Source organism: Ovis canadensis, chromosome 2 (assembly GCF_042477335.2).
Source record: "Ovis canadensis isolate MfBH-ARS-UI-01 breed Bighorn chromosome 2, ARS-UI_OviCan_v2, whole genome shotgun sequence".
Taxonomy (NCBI): domain Eukaryota; kingdom Metazoa; phylum Chordata; class Mammalia; order Artiodactyla; family Bovidae; genus Ovis; species Ovis canadensis.
This window is the reverse complement of record NC_091246.1, coordinates 741,338-763,053: the sequence shown is the minus strand read 5'-3', so window position 1 is coordinate 763,053 and position 21,716 is coordinate 741,338. Positions and strand designations below refer to the sequence as shown.

The 21,716-nt window shown below is 51.3% G+C and overlaps 1 protein-coding gene across 1 annotated transcript in view; it reads right to left on the bottom strand.

Moving 5' to 3' along the window:
• SNTG2 (syntrophin gamma 2) overlaps nt 1-21,716 on the bottom strand; it is a 105,477-nt gene that overhangs the window by 16,164 nt on the left and 67,597 nt on the right. The window contains 6 exon segments of the mRNA XM_069576445.1: nt 39-110; nt 6,503-6,619; nt 14,193-14,231; nt 16,416-16,545; nt 19,273-19,626; nt 20,445-20,558. Coding sequence (XP_069432546.1) covers nt 39-110; nt 6,503-6,619; nt 14,193-14,231; nt 16,416-16,545; nt 19,273-19,626; nt 20,445-20,558 — 826 coding nt within the window.

Here is a 21,716-nt window from a genome sequence, read left to right as displayed (position 1 = left end):
CATGGACACATCTGGCGTGCGAAGGATGCTCCACTTACCTTGTGAACTTTAAACAGAACCTCACAGAGGTGATAGGTTTTCTCTGCTCGGACCCAATCCAGTGTGCTCACCTGAAAGAAACACAAGACGGGTGAATCTTGGGCGTTTTCTCCCAAAGTAAGGGGAGCTGTGCGAGGTGAGGGGGCTGTTCATTACCCCGCTGCGGGGCTCGCTGGACAAGGCACACGGTCATCAGACGGTCACACTACACTCTACACGCGTTACGCTTTCCCCAATTGCAGCTCAATAAAACTGGGGAAAGGGTTTAAAGTACACGTGCGATTAGATAAATGATATTTCAGTATGAGAATTTAAACATTTATAACAGTAAGGGCAATCGATGTGTCTTTTCCTTAATTAAACCCTAAACAGGAGCAGGACAGTTGGGAAACCGGACTATGCGCCGTGGTGGACTCCGACAACGAGCTGCGTGCTCCCACCCTGGAGTCTTGGTGTGAGGTTTGATGTTTACACACATTATTGATTCAAGAACCTGGTGATGGAGGAACTTACCTTTACACACAGTTGGGCGTCACTTTAGGAATTCGTTTTGGATGCTCTCACCTTAAGTAAAGAACCGACTCTGGGTTACATTTAGAGGATCTAGGCGGTTCTGGGCTTCCCAGGTGCACACCTCCTCACTCACTCTGCCACGGGCCTGCCCTGTCTACTAAGGCCCTGCCTGCTGTGGGTCTGCAGTGACTACCTGTGGCTGGAGGTGTTTCTTCTATCCAGTCTTTCCTGCTGACAGTCAGCCTCCTCTTCCCCGCACCTGGGAAAGACCCCTCTCCACGCCTGGCTCCCGTGATCCTGGCAGGTGCAGGCTCAGCCCCGGTGGCGGCGCCCTTGGACCTGAGTCAGGCTGGGCACCTCACCCTCTGGGTCACGGTGACCGTCTCAAGGAGAACACGCCCCCACCAGGGAGGCACCTGAGGCTGAGAAGAGGCTCGGGCGTCTGGGTGGAACCGTTTCTTCCCTGGACTTGAAGAGAAGCGCTTCCGCCCTGAGAGCCTCTGGAAGCTGTGTGGGGACCCCGTGGTGGTGGCCACCCATCAGCTGGGACCCATGCCCACTGAGGCAGGATGATGAGAGGGGCGGGGCCTCAAGGCTGCAAGCCTCACAAACAAAGTCTATGAATTGACTCTCAAAAGCGGGTCTCTTCCTTGCCCTCTGTCTGGACAATGTTCTATCTCACCTGAGCACATCTCACCCGAAACAGAATTGAAACTGCAGACACTCAGACGTAACATCCTAGAACATTTAGGTATTACCGTGGAACGCTCATGCACCCACAGAAGAGACACAGAGTAATATTCTATACTGGGTGCGTAACTGTCTGGTGCGCCTTCAGCTTACGCATCTTCTCTTGATTCATTTCGTTCCAGGTAGATAATTTCTAAGTGATATATTTCCCTAACTGACAGCCTTAAACCTACTTCCGATAGCTCTTGCATATTCACAGGCAACTGCTATGTGATGTGATGTTAATGCTGTTAGATGCTGTAAAATTGGTTTCATAAGTGCTGTTTAACACACTTTGGAAACATGAGCAGTTGAAACATTATTTTTCAGATTCCAATTTGCAAACAGAAATGACTGCCCACTTTAGGGAAGGACAGTCAAGTACGCACGAAGGCCAGAATCCAGCTTCTCCAGCGTTGATCAGCCCTTGGCTATGACCTGGGCTCACCGCCCTCCCGGCTGGCTGCATCCTCTCGTGGGTACCTGGGCCCAGGGAACCCACAGCCACGTCCACCCCAGGCTGCCTCTTCCTTCGAGCCTTTCTCCCCCCTTCTCCCAAACTCCTTCAGCGTCTCCCTCCTCTTGTCTTGGAGGAGCTCAGAAACCAGTCTTGAGGACAGGACTTTCTCTTTCATTGTTCCTAAATCACTTGCCACAGACTCTCTGGCCTTTTAAAAGTTCACTGAGACATTCTGACACAGAACGGTAGACAGCAGGCCCCACACGGGCGGCCGGGCATTCTTGGCAGTGCCTGACGCCCCACGGACAGAGGGGAAGAGGGGTGATCAGATGGCGGGCCGAGGGCTCATCAGACGGGTGCCTTCGGGGCTCCGCTCTCCCAGAGGAATTTATTTGCTGTCCTTCCAACCCCCACCCCACCCCGCAACAGAGCTGTTCCTGTCATCCCAGCCCCGAGAAGCCTGGTGGCCCCGAGCCCCTCCCGAGGCTGCAGGCTGCTTCCCGCTACTCCGGTCACGGCTCTGCTCATCGCTTGCAAAGAGGGGCAGGTGCGCCCACTGCGCGTGAAGCAGCTCCTGGCCCTGTGCCGCGGCGCCTTCTCCAGGCAGCAGCTCAGCAACCTCGAATGCATCGTGCTGCACAAATTGCATTTCAGCCTGGGCACGGACGCAGAGCCTGCCAGCGGGGCCAGGATGCAGGCGAGACGCTGCGAGTCACCAACAGTCCCGTCACCAGCACGACCTCACTCCATGTCAGCACGCAGGACATAAATACGTATAGCGGGAAGAGCTTCACACACAGCTGCTTTAGATTTGGGCAAAGCAGAAATCATTACTGGCAATTTGCCGCTAGCTCCAGGATACAAGCACCCAAGGTAAGACAGAACATGTACATATGTAAATCTACACACGTGTAAATATTCAATGTCCATATTTTGTGTGCTGTTTTTACAGTGAGAAGTTGCCGAGTACTAAGCGTAAAATTTCATCTGTGAAATGCAAATGCTTTGGAGTTTCAGAGACATTTTAAGTATATAAATGAAGCCTCTTCGTATTCAGCTTGATCCTATGAAGCATTCAGCTAGCAGCTCAGCAGAGGGTGGGTGCGGCGTCTGCATTCCCTCAGCCAGGAAGTGGGAAGATTCTGTTTACAGCCCAAAGCTTCCACTCCTCAACTTACAACTTTTCTTTTCCCCTAAGGCCCTTTTCTCTAACATTTTGCTGAGTGAATACTTCCATTGTCTCATTAAATCTTTCAGCCCCCATTTTAAAATATGCTTTCGTTATTTCGGACAGTCTGTGAAAATTATTTAAACATTTCACTGTAAGCCAGCATAATGCCATTATGTAAGAGCAATGATTACTTTTTTTCTATTCATGAAGTTACTGCGTTTCTGGTTCCGCAGGTAAGCGGCTGAGCACGAGCACTCCTGCGTGGCCAGCAGCCTGTACAGGCCTCAACAGACCGAAGTGCCACCAGTTTTCTTGGAGCCAAAGGGACGGACTGGCCTGGGCCCGACGTCAGCCCCCAAACACACGTGGACTGGCTGCAAGGGATGGAGAAAAGACTCCACTGATCAAAAGAAAGCAGAGGGGATATCACTGTCCTACAGAGCGCACCTTACAATAAGGGCGCTATCAGGGACAAAGAAGGTCATTACATCAGGATGAACGGTCAGTTCTCACATCAGAGGTAGCCATCCTTAACACAGATGCACCTAGCAACAGAGCCTCAGGCCACGCGAGGCTGACACTCACTGCTGGGCTGGGAGCGCTTCCCCAGAGGGCCACCGGACAGGAGCGCTTCCCCCACCCTGGACCAGGAACCAGCCGGGTGCCCCGCCCACCATGCGCCTCATCCCCGATGGGGCACTCACCCACTGCGGGAGGCAGCGTGGCTTCACTAGATGGTGGGCAGGGTCAGCATGGAGGGGCAGCTCCAGTACAGGGGCAGCCGCCAGCCCCCCAACTGGATTCACGCAAACCTTAATTGACTGGTGAGAGCCGGGACAGCTGACCTCGGTCCAGAGGCAGCCAGGGCTTGGAGAGAGGACCAGACTGGCTGCACCGCCCTTTTCACCTCGGGGGTCAGCTGAGCATCTGCACCCCCTGAATCCAGAGTCAGGAAGGGGGGTGGCGCGTCTGTGAAAAGATGCAGTGTACCCGCTGTTCCCAAACTACCTGTGATGTAGAAGTTTTAAAAATAAAAAACACGAGAGGGCAAATCAAGTTTTACTCTCAGACATCTAGACAATAATGAGTGTCTTCAGTGATCAGCAAGATTTTCTTCAATAAGCTTTTTCTTGGGGAATAATTTTAGAGGATGAGATGATAAGGACATGAGTCTGAGCAAGCTCTGGGAGATGGTGAAAGATAGGTGAGCCTGGCGGGCTGTGGTCCATGGGGCCGCAGTCGGGCTTAGCCCAAAAGCCACCTAAGAAAAGGGAGGAGCAGAAGCAAAAGCTGCTCCCAGTTCCAGGGAGGCCGGGGCGGGGGGACCCCGTCCCTGGGGTACAGAGAGACGACTCAGCCCCTCGGCCAGGCCCCACTCAGAGCAGAGCGCTGAGCAGGTCTTAAGCTTCTGAGCACAGTATTCAGGCGGTAGCAGCTGGCTCCAGGCAAACACACCCCAGCGGCTGAGGTCAGTGATCGATTCGTATGATGTGATGTTTGTGACACGGATCGATGCCAAGAAAATTTGCCGTGGGATTTCAAAATAAACAAGCAAAGCCTGGTATTAACAGAAATGACACTATCCATCTGGAGATACTGGAGGACCCTGTGACCCCCGGGTTAGAATTTCTGTCTGTGAAATTGAAGCTGCCACGGGAAGTGGATGAAATCATCTTTCCCCAGAGCAAGTATGGAAATTTGATTAACATTTAAAGCACTTCTCACAATTTAGAATCCTGTGTGTGGGAAAAACTCATACCCTGAGGGTCTTAATAGGAGGGCTGACCCTGTCCTCCCCTCCTCCCCTCAACTGTCCTGGGCCAGCGGGGGGCCCCTCAGCCCAGAGCCCCAGAGTACTGATTCCGGATCTGCCAGCCATACCCCAGCTGCCTTCCGTGACATCACAGGGCCCGGACTGAGGCCATTGGGGTTATCTGTGGTTATTCTTGCTTTACTTTCCTAGCAACAATAAAGAACATCACTGCATTTGAGAAAAATTCAGTGATTATGCAAATCTGTAGATAACTCTCCAGCATTAGTAATTCACAGCCTTGGTTTTTGAAACACTCAGGTCCGTGGTGGAATCCTGGCTTGAGTCCTGGGGACAGAAAAAAGCTCTGTGGGCAGATGGGCCTGGAGGCATCCGTTTAGTTCCCCGTGTTCTGCCACTGATAATCCTTCAGTTTCAACACACGGACCCCAGTTCTGAACAAGGTCAGCACTCAGGAACCTGCAGGGAATCCTTCCTGGACACAAGCTCTCTACCAGAAATTGTTCAGTCGCTAAGTCGTGTCCGACTCTTGGCGGGTCCTGTCCTTCACCACCTCCCAGAGTTTGCTCAGGCTCATGTCCATTGAGTCGGTGATGCGACTGAATCATCTCACCCTCTAAAATTATTCCCCAAGAGGAAGCTTATTAAAGAAAACCTTGCTTGTCACTGAAGACACGCATTGTTGTCTAGATGTCTGAGTAAAACTTGATTGGCCCTCTACTATTCTTTATTTTCACACACTGAGGTGTGATTGACAGATGCGCCCTACACGACTGATGAGTCTGAAAAGGCGCATGAAACCAGCAGCGCCTGTTTGTCATAAACGTGTCCATCACCCCAGCAGGAGAAGACAGCGCCGCGCGGATGCGCGGAGAGTGAACCGCGCGGCCACCGCGGAGCCGGCACGGGGGCTCCTCAGAGAAACGGAAGCGGAACTACCGCTCGATCCCGTGATCCCACTCCTGGATGTTTACACAAAGGAAACAAACTGAGTCTCGAGAGCCTGCGCCCCACGTCCCTCACCGATCACAGCAGCCGGGCCACAGACGCGATTACAGCGTCCGCTGACGGGCGGAGGGCGGATGGCAACAGAGAGCGTCCGGCCCCACAGGGAGGGACACCCTGGCGCTTATTTTTAATGGCAGTAAAGCAGCAATGCTGTAGGCGACCTGCATCTCAACTTTTAGGTCCTGAAGCGATCAGGTTTTGCTGTTTGTTTGCAGCTCTGATGTGCAGACTCAAAAGTGAATCGGCCTTAACCGATAAGCCTGGAGGCAGGGCACACATACACGGGGTCAGTTTTGAGAAAGCGGTGCTGGTGAGAATTAGAAAATAAATCGCAAACTGTAGCACTCGGGATTAAATTTCTGCTGGGGGCCCCATTAGATCAGGCTGTTTATTTTTATAAAACGTGGAGGACATGAGTGAGCTGTCTCTCTGTGTTTTCACCATTTGACCATGAAGTCAGAAACGTCTGACGAGAAGGCTTTTCTCCTGCTTTGTGGCTCTTTCGACCACATAAGCAGTGGTCTGAGACCCCCACGCCTCTGCACCCCCACCTCCAAGCCGCTGGGACCTTCAGCAGGAAAACACTCTCACGTCTCAGTGGCTGCTTGAAAAGAAGGAAAACGTGGCCGGTTGATGAATGAGTTCAGAGTGAGAAGGGCCCGGGGTCCACAGCGGAGCCCTTTCCATCAGCGGATGTCGAGCTGGAGGCGGGCCCGCCGCACACCCTCCTGACCGCTTCCAAACGCTGGGCCTGACGCTTCTTCAGCGACGGCCTCCTCAGCATCCCTCCCAGCCCCGAGGGCCCGCTTACCGGAGGAGAGACAAAGACGTAGAGGGATGACCCCTTCAGCACCAGGAACCTGGGTCTGAAGGTCTGAGACGAGCCGGCACCTCCCAGTCTCTCGCTGACCCAGCCCATGTGGACGACCTGGGGAGCGAAACCTTCAGAATGAACTGCCAGGCCCCGTTCAGAGCACGGGGCCGCTGGGTGGAGAGGGCAGACAGCAGGCCGCCCACCCCACAGCCCGACCCGGCCACGACCACCCTGCAATCCGGGCACACGGCACAAATGTGAGACACCCAGGTCCAGACTGCTGCACCGGGCCAGGCTCACACGGCACAAATGTGAGACACCCAGGTCCAGACTGCTGCACCGGGCCAGGCTCGGAACATAAGCTTCCGCTGCACCGGGCCAGGCTCGGGCCAGGCTCAGAACTTGAGCTTCCGCTGCATCAGGCCGGGCTCAGAACACAAGCTTCCGCTGCACCAGGCCGGGCTCGGAACATGAGCTTCTGAGTCACCTTAGTTTTGGCCCGTGTTGGATGTCTCAGCTATATCAGAGTTCTGCCTTCCACATATATTTAAAACCAAGTTATTTAATCACATTCTATTAGAGACAGTATTTCTAATCTGTCTCTGAGGTTGCAGAAACAACTAGTATATTTTTCCTTTCTGTAGTAAACATTTCATTAAGACATGGGGGAGAAATGACTGTTTCTTTATAGCTCGACTTCAACACCGAACATAACACAACAATATTAGATTCTAGTGACACACAATGCGAACTGTCACGAGTCAGAATATGATTTAAAAAGTTAACGGAGACAGTCACGCAACTTAAGAACTGAGTGCATGAATCTAACAGTAAGCTAAGGCAAAACCCGGGGTGTCTTCCCTGGGTGTCTTATCCCACTTCCCTCGGCGTCTGCCTTACATCACACGCCCTCTGAGGACGAGGCCCATGTCTTTACCTGTATCTGCTCCACACCCACGAGGCAAGGAGGGCTTGTTCCTTAAAATTTCTTGAAAGGAAGCGTGAGTGACCCCACCTGTCGCTGTGTATGTGCCTGCTAAGTCGCCTCAGTCGTGTCCGACTCTGTGACCCCACAGACCGCAGCACACCGGCCTCCCTGTCCTTCACCATCTCCTGAAGTTTGCTCAAACTCATGTCCATTGAGTTGCTGATTCCATCTAACCATCATATCCTCTGTCACCCCCTTCTCCAATTATTACAAATCTTTAAGTCACTAGCAAGCTCAAAAATCGGCTTTGACACTGTGTCTATCACCAGGAATCTTACCTAGATTCTTTCAAACTACTAATTTAGTAAAGGCTGGTAGGACCAAAAAATGAACACCATTCAGAAGGAAAACCAAGTCACAGAAGGAAAACAGCCCTTGGTGGGTCTCTAGCAGAATGAGGGCCCCTAAGACTGCAGACATTTCCTCTGCTGAGGACCCCTAGCAGACCAAGCTTCAGCTCGATCTCATAGGGGCAGGGCAGACGCAGCAATTCATGTACATATACGTAAGGGGCCTACACACACGTAAGGGGCCTACATACACGCAAGTGACCTACACATATGTTAAGGGGCTACATATATACATAAGGGACCTACACATATTTAAGGGGCCTACATTTACATAAGGGGCCTACATAATGTAAGTAATTCTTCTGCCTGTAACGAGGAAAAACTCTGTTGTTTTTTTCTTTACTTCTCAATCATATATTCAAATGCCGCCAAGTCTCCAACAACCTTTCTCTTCATGAAATACTCAGAGATGGCGGTGTAGGTCCCACAAGAGGTGGGAGCCTAATACGGGGTAACTTAGCTTAAGACAAAGCTGAATACCCGGACATGAAAATATGTCAATACGTGGGCAGATAGGAGAAGGCGATGGCAGCCCACTCCAGTGCTCTTGCCCTGGCAAATCCCAGGGACGGAGGAGCCTGGTGGGCTGCAGTCCATGAGGTCGCTAAGGGTCGGACACGACTGAGCGACTTCACTTTTACTTTTCACTTTCATGCACTGAAGAAGGAAATGGCACCCCACTCCAGTGCTCTTGCCTGGAGAATCCCAGGGACGGGGGAGCCTGGTGGGCTGCCATCTATGGGGCTGCACAGAGTCAGACACGACTGATGCGACTTAGCAGTAGCAGGTAGACAGATAAGACAGACGTGGATGGATGGACGGATAGGTGGACGGCAGACACACAGGCAGGTGAACAGACCATAGACGGGTGACAGAGAGCTAAGCGTGGACAGACAGATGGACAGACAGATGGACAGACAGATGGACAGACAGATGATATATGGACAGAGTCCCTTTGCAGATGGACCGAGGGTGAGCAGGAGGCTGAAGGCGTGACCCCCAGGCTGACCTGGAGAAGCTGGGACTGTCTCCAGCAGAGCAGCAGCAAGCGGTCTTCTCGCGAGGACAGTGTACTCGGGACAGAGACCCCTCTGATTCCCCGAGAGCTGCCCTGTCTCTCTAGAGACACGGGCACCAGCTGTGGAGCCCCTTCGCTCCAGGCCGGCGGGCACGACCCCCAGGCTGTGGCAGTCTTTAAGCTGCTGCTTTTCCTCCCTGTTTGGTTGATGCAGTGCTGGGCGCACGTCCAGCAGGAGTCACATACTGAGGAGCAAACTGGGAGCTCGTCTTCTAGCAAAGCCGGTGACGCACAGACTGTTAGTAACCCGACACATCTGAAAGCTGGATGTGAAGTCAATGCACGTCCATATGTAGCCTAACCCTGCCTGGATCAGTCAGCGAAGAAACGAACTGTCACTCAGCTGTTACTGGGAACACTGCCTGCTCTATGACTCTTTTTAGGTATACGTAGTGCATAAATGATTTTAAGAAAAGCTACTTTTATCTTTTGTATTATGAACTTTCTAATGACTTATTACATATTCCAAGAAATAAAACCATAATTTTATGAACACCTATCTGATTGTATTAAGGGCATATAATCATTAAAATAAAGAGCATATTTTTATTTATCTTTCCTGGTTTCAATTTATAGAAAGTTCCTTTTTCTTCGTTTTTTCACTTGACTGAGTGAAAATGAGTAGCTAATGCCCACCAGGTAATAACTCCCCAACTAGTCTCTTCCCTTCCACTGAAGAAGCTCGAAAACCTTGAGTTATTTAGGCTTCCTTTGGTTTTGCTGATTCAGGTATCCACTTTAAGTGAGGTTTTTCAGAAGAAATTTATTTTGTAAAATAGGTTCTTGCTGTTTTGGCCAGGTGACCATTTGTCCTGGATTTCCTGGGACAATTCTAAATTTACTCCCGTCATCTCACTATCACTTTTAGATCAGATGACAAGTTAGTCATTTTATTTGCCAGACATAAAAGTCTAAATCTATACTCTATGCCTTTCTTACTATCCTTCCGGGTCTGTTTCCTTTTGTTTTCATGTGTCAATTTCAGTGGTTGTCAAATGCCTTTATTTTTTCATGCTTATTCAAATACTATTTTTACTACCTTCCAAAATCAATGATTAATTGCTAAAAATGAGAAAAAAATCTCTCCTTTTTAAAATAGGGTCCAACATCATAAATCTAAACTCCTAGCATGCATACAAAATGTTTAGCTTTTGGAGAAATGTGAAACAGTCCTCTACTAAAAGCGTGGCATATCAGGGCAGGGCTTAGCTCTCTCACAGCCCCACACAGTGGCAAACATCTCTAATGTTTCCTTCCAGATAACCGAATCCACCCCTTGGGTAAATTCAAAGTTATACAAAAACATTAAGGTTAAAAAAAAATAACCACATTAGAGTACCCATTCAGTTCAGTTCAGTTGCTCAGTCATGTCCAACTCTTTGCGACCCCATGAACTGCAGCACACCAGGCCTCCCTGTCCAGCACCAACTCCCGGAGTTCACCCAGACTCATGTCCATCGAGTCAGTGATGCCATCCAGCCATCTCATCCTCTGTCATCCCCTTCTCCTCCTGCCCCCAATCCCTCCCAGCATCAGGGTCTTTTCCAATGAGTCAACTCTTCGCATGAGGTGGCCAAAGTACTGGAGTTTCAGCTTTGGCATCACTCCTTCCAAAGAAATCCCAGGGCTGATCTCCTTTAGAATGGACTGGTTGGATCTCCTAGCAGTCCAAGGGACTCTCAAGAGTCTTCTCCAACACCACAGTTCAAAAGTAGCAATTCTTTGGCACTCAGCTTTCTTCACAGTCCAACTCTCACATCCATACATGACCACAGGAAAAACCATAGCCTTGACTAGACAGACCTTTGTTGGCAAACTGATGTCTCTGCTTTTCAATATGCTATCTAGGTTGGTCAAAACTTTCCTTCCAAGGAGTAAGTGTCTTTTAATTTCATGGCTGCAGTTACCATCTGCAGTGATTTTGGAGCCCCCCAAAATAAAGTCTGACACTGTTTCCACTGTTTCCCCATCTATTTGCCATGAAGTGATGGGACCAGATGCCATGATCTTCATTTTCTGAATGTTGAGCTTTAAGCCAACTTTTTCACTCTCCTCTTTCACTTTCATCAAGAGGCTTTTTAGTTCCTCTTCACTTTCTGCCATAAGGGTGGTGTCATCTGCATATCTGAGGTTATTGATATTTCTTCTGGCAATCTTGATTCCCACTTGAGCTTCTTCCAGCTGAGTTTCTCATGATGTACTCTGCCATTACCACTGTCTATTTCATAGATTAAGAAACTGGGGCTCAGATGTTAATTTGTTCCAACGACACCGCCAGAGAAGGGGTCAGTGGGATCAGAATCCAGGTTCTGTTCATATCAGACCACCAAAACTGACATCATACAAATGTGGCTTAATACATGATAAAATTTATAAAACCATTGCAAAATTACTCCGCTGCTCGGGAGGCCTTTGAAACCTAACTCATTTCATGTCCCTTGTGCCGGGAGTTTTGCTCCTCAGACGGTTTTAACTTTCCTTGAACTAGTTCATGGTTCTCTCGTGTGATTCACTGAGAAAGAAGAGTTAATTTCTAAGTAAAACAAAACATGTTTTGATTTCCAGATGGGTGCTCTTTTCAACCTGCCGGGCAGTCAAGTACAGCCATGAGAACACAGTGTCCTCGGAACAGGTCACGTTCAAGTCCTTCGAAAGCTGCGTGTTCTCAGCGTAACGGGCACTCGTGCGTGCGTGTTTCCAGACCGCCGGCCACGTGTGATGTGTTTGGACAGTCCTGGAGAGGATGACGTCACTGTGACAGGCCGCGGAGCAGCTGAACGGAGGGGCTTCTGGAGGGCAGGTTCTCTGAAGTCCTAAAACCATGTAGGCCCCTCGGGCTCCTGGACAAAAAAGCCCTTCCTGTGTCCCCAGCTCTAGCTTGTGGGGAATAGGCTTCATTCAGCCTCGGGGACCTCCCTGGGTTCCAAAGGGCAGATCTCAGCAGCTGCCAATCAGGGACGGGACCGGATGCGGAGGGGTGGGGGGAGTGGAGCGCCAGAAGCGCGTCCTTGGGGCAGGGTCCCGCCTCCCCTTGGGGGCACGCAGAACAGTGTTTTGAGCTCTTCTGCGGAATGAAAACCCCAACAGATAGAAGATGCAAACTCCCTGTTGAAGCCTCTTCATTCTAGAGAGAAGGTATCCATTCGATAGGAACCACTGAAGCCCAGCACCAGCTCACCTGATGCCAGGCGAACGCGGGCCCTGCACGTGCCAGGATGCTCATCAGCACTCCCCCCGCCTGAGGAGGGGATGCCCCGCGGCCCAGCCCCGCCCCCGGGGGGCACACAGTTCTGGGAGCACCTGCTGCGGCCCCCTTTGGTGGGCAAGGCAATAAAGCTGTTCTTTCCTACTTCACCCAAAACTGTCTCTGAGATTTAACTCAAGTGTTGGGATCCAGACTCAAGAAGACAGGCTTTAAGTGTGAACTAGGGGGCGGTGGGTCCTGGGGGAAAAGTCCGAGAGAAACGTCTTGGACACACAAAGTACAGCAGGAAAACTCCGCTGTCTGTGTGACGAGATGGAACGAGCCCTATATCAGCTCAGACATTCATGGGGCTGCTGCTGCTGCTAAGTCGCTTCAGTCGTGTCCGACTGTGCGACCCCATAGACAGCAGCCCCCCTCCCTGGGATTCTCCAGACAAGAACACTGGAGTGGGCTGCCGTTTCTCCTTAAAAGGCTGCTGCTCTCACTTAGCTGCGTCACGAAGCTTCTGTTGTTGCTGGTTAGCCACTAAGTCAAGCCCGGCTCTTGGTGACCCCACGGACTGCAGCCCGCCAGGCTCCTCTGTCCACGGAATTCTTCAGGCAAGAACACTGGAGTGGGCTGCCCATTCCTCCTCCAGGGGACCTTCCGACCCCGGGCCTGAACCCGCATCTCCTGCATTGGCAGGAGGGTTCCTTACCACTGAGCCTCCGGGGACGCCCCTAAACAAAACTAGTTCTTCATAAATTTAGAAACAACATCACAAGAAATAAAAGAACTTTTCTTTGTGTCTCTTTCCTAATTTAAACCTGTTGTTTAGAGGGGTTTAACTTAAGACATGGTCCTAATTTCCTAGTTTTCAGTAAATATTTGATTGGCAGGTTTTACGCTCCTGAATGCCTTCCATTCTGAATTCAAACTTTATCCCTCAGCACTGTTTAAAGCAGACCGTACACATTCTTTTGTTTTCTTGACTTGAGACTACAGTGAATACTACTCAAGCCTGTGAGAGCTGTGGAAAGCTCACGCACTCTCCAGTCAAAAAATTCCCACTTACAGCTTAAACTATGACTTTATCAAAAAGGAAATAGAAAAAGAACGTAGTGACTTCAAAGTTTATTCATCTGATATACAACTACATAGTTACAGGCCTAGTGAGTGAGCTGTCCTCGAGTCAGAAAACTGGGAATATTATAAGCTGGACTTCCCTCTTGGAGCTTCCTTGTGGCTCAGCTGGTAAAGAATCTGCCTGCAATGCAGGAGACCCCAGTTCAATCCCTGGGTAGGGAAAATCTGCTGGAGGAGGGATAGGCGACCCACTCCAGTATTCTTGGGCTTCCCTTGTGGCTCAGCTGGTAAAGAATCTGCCTGCAATGCAGGAGACCTGGGTTCGATCCCTAGGTTGGGAAGATCCCCTGGAGAAGGGAAAGGCGACACCCTCCAGTATTCTGGCCTGGAGAATTCCGTGGACTGTGTAGGCCATAGGGTTGCAAAGAGTCAGATACGACCGAGTGACTTTCACTTCACTTCACTTTGCTCTTGGAAGGAATGGGCTGAGGGCTCCTGAGGACGTGGGGCTGCAGCAACCCTGGTCCAGGTGAACAAAGGCCTGCGTGCTGGGGCAGGACAGCACTCTCCTCCCACCCCGCCTGCAGCAGCACCTGCCCTGTCAAAGGCCCCCCAGAGTGAAACTTCCCAGTGAAGGAGCTGGCCAAGAAAATTACACGATGCTGACGATTCCGAATCATACAGGCTGGTCTCAGCCATCAAACCCCTCGAAGCCTCCACAGTCGCATCTGGGCCATCACTTGGCCACGGTTCCTTCATAAAATGTAGGCGCCCCTAGACCACTCAGTGGTAACCTGGCACCCTCAGGCAGGACGGTTCCTGCCCTGCAATCTCCAGGATAAACAAGCAGCTTTATGGAGTTAACTCTGAAGGTGAGGACTGTGACTTCATCACACGTGTGCTAATGCTTCTCTGTCAAAATTTCCAAATCAGGTTTCAAAACCAGAAAGAGGCAACTTTCGGAGACATTGTATGATCAACATGAAAACCACAAATCCTACCTGGTCACAAGGAGAACAGCATTTATTTGCCATTTTCATCTGTAGAGAGAGGGAAGCAAGGAGTCAGTATAATTTATTAATGGCAAAATTATTCAACCTGTCTAATTGGCAACTGAAATTAATTAGCTGCATGGGCTGTCCCCAGAAGTAAGTTTCTTTTATAATGCTTTTCCTTCCTGAAAACCAAACCAGAGCACAGAGGACTGTGTGGCAGTGAATCTCATAACAGGACACCCGAGACGAGCACGCCGACTCTGCTGTTTTTCAATTAGCAGCAGTTTATGTAAGAGAAGCTATGGGGCAGCAGCAGCTTACACTTCAGCATCTGAAAGCCTGGGGGAAATGCCTCCTGCACACACCATCTCAGGCGACTGCAGTTTCACGGCTCACACTCCTTCCCCGATTCTCCCAGCAATCCTGCAAAGTCCAACCAGCGAGGACACGAAGGTCCAGAATAATAGATCAGTCAAGACTGCCACGGGAACGGGGCTCTGCATCCGCAGTTCTGGCTCTCGGGTGCTCAAGTCTCCTTCCCTCTGCCCCGCCCAGCACCCCAGGGTGCGAGATTCATACGGAGCCCGGTGCTTCTGCAAATACCAAGCGGCCACCACCTGGCCTTTCTCTTTGCCTTTTATCCACCCAGATACCCTTGAAATCACATGTCAAGTTGGAAAACTGAGGTCTTAGAGAGAATCTGGGGGGCTTCCCAGGTGGCACTAGTGGTAAAGAATCCGCCTGCCAATGCAGGAGACTCAAGAGATGCAGGTTTGATCCCTGGGTCAGGAAGATCCCCGGGAAGAGAGAATGGCAGCCCACTCTGGTGTTCTTTCCTGGAGAATCCCGTGGACAGAGAGGCTGGCGGGCTACGGTCCATAGCACGGCACAGCGTCAGACGTGCCTAAAGCAACTTAGCGCACACGTGGCACCTCCTGTGTAGCTGAGAGCCCCTGGGGTCCTCGGAATATGAGTCTCACGCGTTTCTGCTTCCCTGGTATTTCAAAGTGCTCAGGAACCAGTGTTGGGCAGCGTCCAGGAGCAAGTCAGCAGTGAGAGACGGGGCCGCGGGGGCGGCTGCGGGGCCCTCCCCTCGCAACGCGGGCGTCCAAACACACAGGTCCCGCCCGCCCCCAGCTGGCCTGGACCAGAGCAGGCCTGGGGGCGTGAATGTGCACAGTGGGGCGAGTCACCCAGTGGGGCCTGAGGACCGCGAGACTGGTCCACGGCCACCTTCGGCCAAGGGCTGCTCCTTCCGTGAGCCCCCGCGGCTGTGGCCGCGATGTTACCGCCAGGGTACGGGCTGCTCTAGGGAACTTCGGAATTCATTCAGGTGCTGCTCCCACCCCATGTGGTTTTAGCACATTTATTTATTTCAATATTGACCTTGATCATTACACGGACCATTCAAGGAGACAGAGGACCTGCTCCCTCCTGGGGACCTGCTGTGAGCTGCTGAGACTATCTGGTGGCCGTGCCTCTTTCTAAGCTTCCTCTGTTTTGGAAAGTTACATCTCTACCCGAGTTGGGTTCCCCAAATACATGTCGCATTTCATCAGTGCGTTTGGACAGAGAACATGCAAAGTGCACGCTCACAGGGAACGCGGTGCAAGTCATGGCCAGGGGGAGACGAGAGGCAGGCCAGGGCGAAGAGACAGACGCCGACTCAGCCTCTCCTCTCACGCCGGGAAGCTCGCGGGTGACTTAGTCTTTCCCTTTTTCTTAGTTAGAGATTCGATGTGTTGAAAAAGAGAGCACGAGGTTTGTCTTTCTCTTTCTGACGTACTTCCCTTCGTATCACAGGCTCCAGGCTCGTCCACGCCACTAGGACTGACTCAAATGTGCCCTTTTCACAGCTGAGCACCATTCCACGGGACGCGTGCACCACGACGTCGCGGTCCCTTCGCCTGTCGATGGGGACCTAGGTTGCCTCCGTGTCCTAGCCACTGTGAACAGTGCTCCGTGACAACCCAGGGGGGCGGGGTGGGGCGGGGGAGGGAAGTTCAAGAGGGAGGGGACACACGGAGGCCTGTGGCGATTCATGCTGATGAGCGGCAGAAACCACCACAATACTGTAAGGCGGTTATCCTCCAAATAGAAGCTTTAAAAGTGCGTGCTTCTGTTTGATGTTGTGACCGTTTTAGGGTTAGTCTTAAATAACAAAGAGTCGTGACTATTTCCATGGACTGAAAAGCAGGCCCAGGGGCAGGGGGCCGTCTCCATGCTCACGTTTTGCAGCATCAGCTCGCTGATGTTGGCCGACACCACCCTCAGCCAGTCGGCACACTCCTGGGCCGCGTGAAACTGGGGGGGCCCCGAGCTCACCCCATCCAGGGCCTGCACCTGGATCTCGCTGGACCTGAAGGAGGAAGAGAAGAGATGCTGGGAGGAGGCGCTGGGGCCCGGGGCCTCAGGACTGGGAGGGGGCGGTGCTGTCCCCAGCCCCCGTCAGCCCTGCTCGGCAACGCCACGCTGCCACCACGGGAGGCACAGCTCAAGCTGTGGGCTTAAACTACCCTGTCTCAGTATCCTAAACAGATATACTGAAACTAAGTTCAAAACCCTAGAATCCCCCTTTCCTCCTGCAGATGGAGGCTCTCCAGACGTCACTGGGTCTGTCTGGCTTATGGCTGCGTTGGAGCCCAGCTTCTCTCGAGGTTCTCCCTGGCCTCCCATCCAGTGCTGACGCCGGGAGCCGAGGCTTCCCACGGTCGCTGCTGAGCTGTCTGCTTCTCCTGCTGTTAGTTCTGGCTTCATGCATTTCGGGTTCTGTTTGGGGCACATATAGTTTTAATTGTTATATCTTCCTGATGACTTAAACATTTACCTTTAAAAAACGCCTCTCTCTTCTTTATTTCTAACAATTTCAGTTTAGAATTCTGTTCTGTGTGGCACTACCATAACCACCCCATCTTTCTGTGTTTATTGTTTACGATGCCTTTCCATCTTTTCTTTATCTGTTTGTATCTAAAATATGTCTCTTGAAGATAGATCTGTTTTTCCTATTTAGTCTGAAAATCCACCTTTTAATCGGGCTATTTAATCACTGAAATGCAACTCTACTCTCGGTACAGTTAGACTTACGTCTGCCATTCTACTTTTCGTTGCCTACGTGTCTCACATAATTTTTGTTCCTGTTCCTCTTTTTCTGCTTTTTTTTATATTAGAGAATACCTTCTAATTAAGCACTTACATTTCTCTAGTAAGTTAAATATATATGTGTTTATACACACAGAGTAAGAGCAAACTAAACACAGTGAAAGCAGACGGAAGGAAATAATGAAGATTGGGGCTGGAAGCAGCGAAGCGGAGCAGAGGAAACCAGTGTGAACGGAGTCTGGCTCTTTGAGAAGAACAGCAGAGCTGACGAGCCTTCCGCTATGTGGACCGAGGGAGAAAGAAGGAGACCAAAAGACGAGGATACGAGGTGGAAGTGGGACTGCCGCCACCAGTATCACGGGAACAGAAGGGATTATAAAGAAGTCACGTGAACACCTGCGGTCACTAAATGAGAGAGATTAGACGGAATGGACAAACCCTTGAAAGATACAACTGCGTAAGCTGATTTAGGAAGAAATCTGAGAAGATAATATTACAAGTGTAGAGACTCAATGTTTAGCCCCAAACTAACCAAATAAAAAGACAAGGCCCAGATGGCTTCACCACTGAGGTCTACAAAACATTCAGAGAAGAATTAATAACAATTATTCACACTCTCCCCCAAACAGAACAGAACATTTTCAACTTAGTTACCTTGATACCAAAACCACAAGTCATCACAAGAAAACTACAGACTAATATCTGTTTTGAATACAGATGAAAAAAGTCTCCATGAAACACTAGTGAATTAGATCTAGGAACACCTATTAGGAATTCTATACCATAATCAATGGGATTTACCCCAGGAACTCGAGGTTGGTTTGACACTTGGAAATTAACGTCATACATCATCGCAACAGAATTTTTAAAAATCACACAATCACCTCAACAGGTGAAGAAAAAGCACTTGGCAAAACCCAAAACCCAAAACCCTCTCATGCTAGAAAACACTCAACACAGCAGTTGTTCCTAGCTTGAAAAAGGGCTTCAGCAAACACCCAGGCACCAGGTGTAGACAGTCGGCTCTCTGAGGAAAAGGGGTGAGTTTTGAATCCCAGCATGCCCATGCTTCAGCTCCAGGAGACAAGCAGACACCTAAGCTCTGGGAGCCCCGTCCACATGACGGACTTCAAAACGCCAACCACCCTAAAACGGAAATTCTGGGAGAGACACGCGGGGTGACGAATGTGATTCCAGCAGACCCGCGGGTCCTATGCAAACGCTGCTGCTTGAGGAGGCTGTCTGCCAAGGAAAGCGGTGCAGTTAAAACTGCATGAGCAGAAACAATGGCAGTGTCGGCATCGACGCTGAAGACAGACCCCAACACACCCGCAAAGTGTGGCAAGAAAACCCGCTTTCTGGCTTATTGCTATAGCAGTTATGCTGGGGTCTGTCGCACAAATCGTGTGCGTGCTCGCTCGAATGGAGAAGTCTCCCGATCAGCTCTGAGGTTCTGTCTGCTCAACGTTCAGCTCGTGTGGCGTTCAGGCTCCCCTGCAAGCCCCTCGCCCTCTGCCGTCCGCAGGTGGAACCTGCCTCACGGTTCTACAGTCAAAGCATCAGCTCAGGATTCTCAGCATTTTAACCAGATGGTCAAGGTCATGGTCAGAACTAGAAACCGCAGAGTACCCACTGCTCAGGACTCAGCTGCTCTGTGAGATCGCACAACAGCTCTTAAAGATCAGCAGTAAAACCTACACCCAGAGAAGGCAGCGTGTTTGGGGCCTGAGTTCCCAGGAAGCAGCCAAGTTCAGGCAAGGGGAGGATGGGCCGTGCCCGTGTGCTTTTGGAAAAGTCTACCCTTTCCAGGATTTCCTGACGCTTGGAGACAAAGTCTGATTTTCAAAGAGAAATCTAGGAAGACAGTTCCCTACTGTAGGGATTGAAGCGATTCAGTTTCTGGCTAAGAAAAGAAATCTATTCCAGTAAGGTTCAACGTTCATGCAGCTTAACTTTTCAGGTTGGGAAACAGCGAGTTCGACGTCACGTCAGCTCTGCGCTTGGAGGGGGAGCGGTCTGGGTCTTCTCCTGCCCCTTCACAGCTCCTCCCCGCTTCTCCACAGACACCGCCAGCACGGGCTCTCCCGGGGGCACCCCCGTGTCCTGCCACTGCTCCCCGGTGCAGAAGCCAGCCCCCCCCACCCCGTGGACTCTCCCTCCGTCCCTGCTGAGAAGCTCTGCACAAACACCTCTGCTAGGTCGGCTCCATGACCACACAGCACAGATCGGTGATCTCATGGCCCTGGACACCTGCGTGGGTCCCACAGCAACAACCCCCCCGACACCTCCTTCAGCTGTGCCGGGGAACTCCAGCAGCACCCGACTTGACCGGCCATCAAAGCTGCAACATCGGAGAAAAAGAACCTAGAGTTACAAAGCCTCTTTGTAACACGTTGTGTGGTCTTTCGTTTAAAGAACGAATACACTCGATATTTCAAAATGACCCGCAGAACCGCTGACCCAGGGTTCATGGCCCACAGCCCCCAGGCCCCCGGCCCCGGCCCGGCCCGTCCATTACACCCTGATGGTGTCCAGGGGAGCGGCCCGGCCCATCCATTATACCCTGATGGTGTCCAGGGGGAGCGGCCAGTCCCGTCCATTACACCCTGATGGTGTCCAGGGGAGCGGCCTGGCCCGTCCATTATACCCTGATGGTGTCCAGGGGGAGCGGCCAGTCCCGTCCATTACACCCTGATGGTGTCCAGGGGAGACCAGCATCTCTGCTCTGAGGAACTTGAAGCCCTCGTGTCTGGAAGCAGAGAGCCTGGCATCTGTTTACTCGCATCGAGCTGTGAAGCTTCACTGGCCAAAATGAGAGGGAGAAAGTGTGCGTATTCCTCAGAATTTGAAAAACATCTCCAAACTGTCACTCACGCATCACACTTCTCAAGCCTGCCTCTGTGGCGTGGGTGGTATTTTTTCACAGAAGCTAGAGGGAGATTTTCTACCTTTCCCACCACGCAGCGGCAGCTCCAAGGACGCACATGAAATAGTAAAGATCCAATTTAAATGCAGGCACCCTTCTCCCCGCGTTTATTAAAAAGCCACTAATACTGGAAAATTCTGGCACCACCCCACCCAAGTTCACCAAATTCAGAAAAGAATAGATAGCTTCCCCTTTGTGCTGCCCCAAAGGCCAGCTTATCCACCTGTCGTCACCCTTGTCCTGAGCCCAGGGCTGAGTCCTCCGAGCCTCGGCCCGTCAGGGAGCAGGGGGCTGACCGATGGGGCAGCGGGTCCCAGCCAGATGGTGGGGCCCCTCCCAGGGTCCCGCTGAAGGAAAGGGAGGAAGACCACCTCATGCAGGCCTCTCTCTGCTCTGACCTCAGGCCCTGCATTCCTGATGGACAGGAAGCTTCCAGAGGGCACGGACTCCCGGGTTTACTCATCCTCCCCACCTCCCCACCCTGCCCCCCCAGCTAGCCAGCGCTGCCCGGAGCAGGTGTGCAAGAGTATTTGTGAATTAATGCTGGAGAACACGCCTCTGGGTGTGCAAGCCTCCCCCCTCCCCAAGCCCACGGCCCACGGACGCAGAACCTCTGTCCCCCAAGCCAGGGCGCAGCCTCTGAACACAGGGGCCTGAAGGGCTGCCCGCAGGTGCGGGGCGGTGGCGAGGTGGGTTGAGGGAGAGCCCGTGCCCAGCACACTTGGGCACGTAATTACAGGCACAGCACTGCATCCAGCACAGGCGGGAGAACCAGCTCTGTGCTTGCAAACGTGTGTGCAGAACCTGTCTCATCTCGTCCTTATGTTCCCAAATCCTTCCTAATTAACCACGCCTTTCAAAATTCCACTTTGCATAATGACTGAAATCAGTCTGAACAAAATTCAAAATACTGTAAATCAAGAAAAGAGAAATAATTCATTATCACAAAGTAGAACACCTTCTGAAAGACCCATAGGCGGCTGAAAGCACAGGGACCGCTAAGTCTTGAAGCTTTCTTTTTACCGCTGTTTTGAATAGAACCTGTAGTTTGAGTCTATAGCTAAGGAAATTAGACACAAACACCACGTCTTTCTCTCCATCTTCTTTGTCTTTCCATCAGGATTTCTGTGTCCAGGAGGCACTTATCAGCCTTTGAGGGCTTTCAGTTCTATGAAGCAAACCTTTCAAACCCCTGAACACTTCTGCTCTAACAGGAGTGCCCGCTGACCCAGTGCAATATCCTAGCAGGGGTGACGAGGAAGCAGACGCCACACCCAGTTCTACTCAGCGCCCCCTTCGATTTATCTACTAGGAAACCCTGAACTACTGGCCGAAAACACGAGCTTCCTGAAACAGCGTGGTCTGCACCGGGGAGTGAGCGCTCTGAACAATTCCCTCCATGAAAAACATACAGTTTATCCACCCTGCCCTCCAGCTTCCCCACTGCTAATTGGCCTTTATCTCTAAATTCAGATCCAGACTTTTAACTACTTAATCCATGTGGT